Genomic DNA, 6,801 nt, shown 5'->3' with positions numbered 1-6,801 from the left:
ATATATATATATATATATATAAAAAGGAGCACTCAGTCGGCTACGACAACGAGGGTCCCAGCTAATACAATCAATGGAACAGCTTGCTTGTGAAATTAACATGCAAGTGGCTGAGCACTCCACAGACACATGTACCCTTAATGTAGTTCTCAGGGAGATTCAGCATGACACAGAGTGTGACAAGGTTGACCCTTTGAAACACAGGTGCTACTCACTTTTGCCAGCTGAGTGGACTGGAGAAATGTGAAATAAAGTGTCTTGCTCAAGGACACAATGTGTCGCCGATAGTTGAACTCATGACCTTATGATTGTGAGCCAAATGCCCTACCCACTAAGCCATGTGCCTTCACTATACACACACACACACACACACACACACACATATATTTACATACATACATACATATACATACATATATATGCTTATACATACATAGATACATATGTATGTATGCATACATAGATACATGTTTGTATACATACATGGGTACATATGTATGTATGCATGTATGTATGATCTAACTAGTTATCAAAGGATTCAGAAATGAAGGAGATGGTCATTATTGGATTCAATGGGCAACCATTAGCAAGTGAGCATGTGATATGGATTTATTTCTTCCTGATTATTTAGCTTGAGTTTTGAAATGGCCAAACATCTAATAGCATGTGTGAAATAAGAGACTGTATTTGGGAAGATTGCAATGTTAAATTTATAATCAGAAAATCATATCCATTCAAAAAGACGAAGAGTTCCTTAAAATAAAATTTTAATGATGACTTATTTCAAGGTATAAATTTGATAAATATAAAAATAAAATAAATCCCCAGTATCTCTTGAACTGTATATAACTATACTCTACAACTGTATACATTATGAAGGTATAGTTCAATCAGAAATTTTATTGTTATATAATACACTTATCAATAATACAATATTATTAGCATACCATAGGTGTCCAACAATACTTCTTTGTTTTCTGCTGAATTCCAGCTTGGTTGCATCAAATAAATACCATTCAATTGACAATGCTCTCCTCTACCCACAAATGTTTTGCTTTGTGTCAATATTAGGATTCAATATTATTATCATGCTAAGGGTAAAATTAATAGAATACCAGACGAAATGCCTTGTGGTAGTTACTAACATCACTTTATGTTCTGAATTCAAAACTTGCTGGTGTCAGCTTTGTTTTCCATCCATCCAGAAACAATAAAGAAGTATAGGAGCCACTTTAATTGATTGTGCTCACCCCAATAATTGTGGCTTTGTGCAAAAGTTAAAAGCCAATGTTATTTACATGTTAAGAGTCATAGACATGATCTTGATTCAGTAAAATATGACATTGACTGCAACTAGTTCAGTCTCTCTCTATATTTGTTTCAACTTTGTTTTCCATCCATGCAAAGCTAAAACAAATAAATAAATATTAATAATACACTGAAAGTAATTTAACTCTGTCATTTCTCTTCTATGAACATTGTACATCACAGCTATTTAAAGTTAAACCACTGATTTATGTGAAGGTGTGTGGCTCAGTGGTTAGAGCATCAGGCTCACAATCATGAGGTAGTGAGTTTGGTTCCTGGACTAAACTTTATGCTGTAGTCTTGAGCAAGACACTTTATTTCATGTTGCTCCAATTCACTCATCTGTAGAAATGAGTTGCAACACCACTGGTGCCAAACTGTATTGGCCTTTCCCTTTCCCTTGGATAACATTGGTAGCATGGAGAAGGCCAGTATGCATGGGCAATTGCTGGTTTTCCATAAACAACCTTGCCCAAATTTGTGCCTTGTAGGGGAACTTTCTAGGTGCAATCCCATGGTCAATCATGACCAAAGGAGGTATTTTAAATCACTGATTTACAGTACAACTTCTGGTAGTAATGTCACTCATGCATTACTATGTCTACCAGTATATTTCAACCACTTGTGAGTTATTGAGTTGTGCCCTCTACTATAAATGTATCTTCTCCTTTGAACTTGTGAGTGTATATCACAGGTCATCATCTTATTTGTCTGCAGCTCATACTACCTCTCTCTTTCTCTTTTCCCACTTCTCTCACAGTATGTATTTCCAAGTCATTCTATTTTGGACTGCATCCTTGGGAAACTCAACACACCCTTGTCCCCCCCCCCAAACATTAACCATAATGGCTCATTATCCTATTCTCTATTTTAGGAAGAACTGGAAAGGTTATTGGCTCTGTTCTTACTTCTCAGGCTAAATTTCTATGTGTAATTCTTCAATTAGGTAGAATTATTCAGAAGAAAAAAAAATCTATTGAGTCAAGTTAACGCACTTAATGTTATCCATGACAAAATGACTCCAGTTAATATTTCTTTCAGTTGGAGTTGGCCAATCATAGTTTTATTATTGGAATTCTTTGATATTAAGTTTTACCTCTTCATGATTAGTCAGAGTTTGGAGGTTATTGTTCAAAAATTAAATGTTTTTCTTTTCATTTTTTAAATATAAATGATAGTACATTGGCAACATTTTGAGCCACATACCATATTTTTTCAAAGAGTTCCAGGATCCTCTCCGGCATTTTAAAGCCTTTTTTTCTTTGGTGAATGTACCTGCATTGGCTTCTATAAGTGATATAACAAAGACAAGAATCTTAAAGAAAAAAAATTAAAATATGTAAGAAAAGGAAGAAGCTTCCATTAATTTTTAATGAATTTGTTTAGTTGCTTGATTTATGTATAGGTATCTGAATAATTTTTTTTTGTGTGTGCCATGAAGGGAGAGGAGCTTTTGACTTTTCTGATAGGACCCTTATTCATAGAAAATTTATGTATATATGCCCCTGTATGTGTGTGTGTGTGTGTGTGTGTGTGTGTGTGTGTGTGTGTGTGTGTGTGTGTGTGTGTGTGTGTGTGTGTGTGTGTGTGTGTGTGTGTGTGCATGTGTAAGTGATGTGTGTTTTTGTGTGTGTGTGTGTGTGTGTGTGTTAATGTGAGAACTTACTGTAATTAGGAACTGATAATACATTACTACATGGGGTTTGACACATATACATGATCGGCCAGGCATTATTAGTGAAGGGAGGGTGCAACCTATATGTCTGCAAAACACCAACACACCAGCTAGGCTGATTCTGTTTGGCTGAGTTGGGTCATGCGGTTGATTATGTGGAGGCCCAAAATATTATTAATGTTAACTAGGCTGCTATGATGTGAGGGAAAACACCCTATCTAGATGTATGATCGATGTCAACAGACAGCCATCTCACAGTGCTTGCTGAATTTATTTGCCTTGCATTTGAATCAGTATGCCTTAAATTTTGTGGTTCTGGAAGCTGTCTAAAAAGAATTTTTTCCCCATTGAGACAACTTGATAACTCAGATCTCTGGCTATTTGATATTGCAGGCTATTTTAATATTTAGAACTGTTCATTAATGCAAAGCCTTCAGATTCAGGAACTATTGAAGTATAGAGAAGCTTTGTTGATGATACTCCATGTTACCGAAATATGTTTCAATCCAGGGTTCATATACACCCTAATATATATGAACCATGATGTATATGAACCAAAATTATAGGGAAGCAGTTGAAACATCAGGAACACAATTAGGTTTAATTTGTTCGTAAAATAGTTTTACAGACCAGTTCTCAAATTACTAAAATGGACATCAAAATAAATATTAAAACTAACTTACATATACAAGCTCCCAAAGGAGTTATAGGATTGAATGTATTCCTTTTAATAAGAAAACTATTTCTTTGTAACAATATTTAGTAGAAAGCTTGATAAAAATGGAAAGAATCAGACTGAGAATATTCTCTCTATATAAAAGGCCAAGTTGCTTGTCACTGTTTTATTGGTCAGTTTCTATTATACTGTAGGATTATGATACACTCTATACTGCATTACTGCTGTCTTAGCAACTATAGATACAACAGTGTTAGGAATAGAAAAAAGAATGTATGTAAACTGGGGATGAAGATTAAAAGAGTGAGAAAAATAGAGCATAGAAGTTAATTAGAAAGAGGGTGAGGGAACATAAATCCTGAAAGAGACAGAGAGAGATGGTGAAAAAAAAAACAGTGATAGGGAGAATGTTAAATGGTTTAATGAAAAACAAAGACAAAAGGAGAAAAAGGGAAGATAGGGATTTTAAGAAAGAGGGAGAAGGGGGAAGGAGTTTTATGTAGTAATAGAAAGAAATAAACAGAGCAAAAAAGGGAACATGGCATTGAATATACTCTTCAATAAAACTCACACAATGTCTGAGAAAGTTAGATTGATAAACAGGTTGATAAAACTTTAGCTACTATTAAGCAATATGCTGTAAGAATGTCACACACTCATATATAGAGCTAATTTTCAACATATGGAAAATCTGAGGTATGACATGAAAAGAATTCTAGGTAAAGAATATAAAAAAAAAAAAGACAAACAAAAGAATTTTAAAGAACAGTAAGACATAATTTAAATTTTTCAAATATATGATATATGATCCACATCTTTGAGGAGAGTGAAACTTTCATCTTGGCAAAGACATTGTTGTCATAGCAACAAGTGGCTCAAAGTGTTGGAAACTGAGACAGAAAGACTACTTGTAAGAAGAGCAAAAGATCGAAAATGAGAAACAGAGCATTAGAGATAGCTAGAGAAAGGGAGAAAAAGAAAGGAGAGATGTACACCTTGAGAGAGGGGGGAGAAGGAGAGAGAGAGAGGAAGTGAAAGAGAGAGAGAGAGAGAGAATGAGAGAGATGGTAAAAATAAGAAGCGATGAAAAATACTGAGACAGGGTGAGTGTTGAGTAGTTTAATATAAAGCAAAGGGCTAAAAGATAGAGGAAAGATATGGGCTGATTCTATGTTACTGAGTTATCAAACTTTCATTGTATAGAATTATTATTACATAAAATATTTCCATACTATAATCTATACTTACATGATTTATTTCATTCACAAATAAATTCATAAAAGAGGTGAAAGGATCTCAAAATGAAACTTACTTGAAAGAAAGGTACAGGGAAAATATTTAAAAAATCAATAAAAAGAATAAACTCATGAAGTTAATAGCATCTATAACACTGTGTAACAAAATTTTAATTTCATTCTTTTTTTCTTTGTCTTTGGTCAGTAAGTGTTATTTCCTATTTGCTTCTGTCTAGGGATCAAAAGAAATGACTACTATTCCCTTCGAACTTTGCTTTTGTGACCTGGACATCTATGTTTTGAACCTGACCTATTTTCCATTACATTTCAGACAGATTCAGCACTGAGTTGCTGAAGTAGAAGCATCAGTATAGCAAATATTCTGCTTAATACCACAGATTTTCTTGTCAGTTGCTTGACCTTAACCACTTGAACATTTCTCTTAGTGACTGACAATATGTGCATCTCTGATCATGAGCAGGAGTAGTGGGCAAGCATCATAGCCATGCATTGAGAGGGAATCTATGGGACTTGAATAAGTGTAACAAAAGTAAAGTTTGAAGGAAATATTAGCCATTTTTCATACTTTCTAGGAGTAAGCAAGTAGGAAATAACAGTTGCTACTCAAGGACAAAAATCATGTTACACAGTGTAATCCGAGATGGCTACCACTTCATCTATCTTCTTTCTTTTGCTTTCTTCCACATTTGTCTATACAATGAAATATTTTGCTCCTGCAACAAATTTTAGATCAATAAGAACTTTGGCTCTAGTTGCACTTCATGCATCCTCTCTTTCAAGACATTATTTCTTTTCCCCTGCCTCTCATTATTTCTCTCCCCTTTCAATATAACATAAAATTTCTTTATCTTCTCAATCCATTTTTAGAATATCCAGGTTTCAAATAAGTCCTTCTATTTTTAGCTATAAATTCCACTAGATAAAGCAATTATCTCAGTCATCTGATAATCACACTTAGAGTGAAACATGTGGCCGTCTGTAATGAATTATAGTATATATTATTTTTGACATCTGACTCCATCTTACATCCTGTACTTTAGATTGGATCCAATTTATGATTTACTGACAATCGATATATATGTATATAAATATATATATATATAAATATATATATATATAAATATATATATATATATATATATATATATATATATATATATATATATAACTATATATATATAGCAATGTTAATTCTCTAAATGAAGTATTAACAGTAACTGCACGATAAAGTGTAGTATATTGCCACTTAAGTGTGGCTGACCCCTAGGGGTGGATGTTACTGTTGCTTTTAGCCCCAGGAGGACATCTCCTCCAGCTGGCTTATCGACACACGACTGTGTCCTGTTTGCCAAGGGAAGTTATCCCTCTCAAACTATATATAACCTGAAATATAATTGCACATGGATTATTGGCAATTTTTTTCCTTCTTCTTCCTTCTTTCCTTTGGACTTTTCTGTTTTTCTTGTTTCTGAAGAAGAGCTATGCTTAAAATATAAAACAACTATTCCTTTCTTTCTCCGAGTGTCATACTAATACATTGCTTGTGCTATGTCGTATGACGCATGTGTACGAACAGCCATGCTTCATGGCAGTGAAACATGGGCCGTGACTGCTGAGGACATGCGTAAGCTTGCAAGAAACGAAGCCAGTATGCTCCAATGGATGTGTAATGTCAGTGTGCATACTCGACAGAGTGTAAGTATCTTGAGAGAAAAGTTAGACCTAAGAAGCATCAGTTGTGGTGTGCAAGAGAGATGATTGTGCTGGTATGGACATGTGGCAAGAATGGATGAGGATAGCTGCGTGAAAAAGTGCCACACCCTAGCAGTTGAGGGAACCTGTGCAAGAGGTAGACCCAGGAAGACCTGGGATAAGGTAGTGAAGCA

At 34.5% G+C, this 6,801-nt stretch overlaps 1 protein-coding gene across 3 annotated transcripts in view; it reads right to left on the bottom strand.

The window, feature by feature from the left end:
• Nucleotides 1-6,801, bottom strand: part of LOC106867859 (CD63 antigen) — a 50,047-nt gene that overhangs the window by 9,495 nt on the left and 33,751 nt on the right. The window contains exon 8 of one of the 3 annotated variants that reach the window (XM_052968254.1): nt 2,515-2,623. The exons of 1 other annotated variant lie outside the window; for it this stretch is intronic. In XM_052968254.1, coding sequence (XP_052824214.1) covers nt 2,515-2,623 — 109 coding nt within the window. The remainder of the gene's footprint in view (nt 1-2,514; nt 2,624-6,801) is intronic. One more of the 3 variants, XM_052968255.1, reaches the window with a different exon arrangement.

The sequence above is a fragment of the Octopus bimaculoides genome, chromosome 5, assembly GCF_001194135.2.
Source record: "Octopus bimaculoides isolate UCB-OBI-ISO-001 chromosome 5, ASM119413v2, whole genome shotgun sequence".
Classification (NCBI taxonomy): Eukaryota; Metazoa; Mollusca; class Cephalopoda; order Octopoda; family Octopodidae; genus Octopus; species Octopus bimaculoides.
Note: the sequence above shows the minus strand (reverse complement) of the source record. Positions and strands in the feature narration are given on the sequence as shown.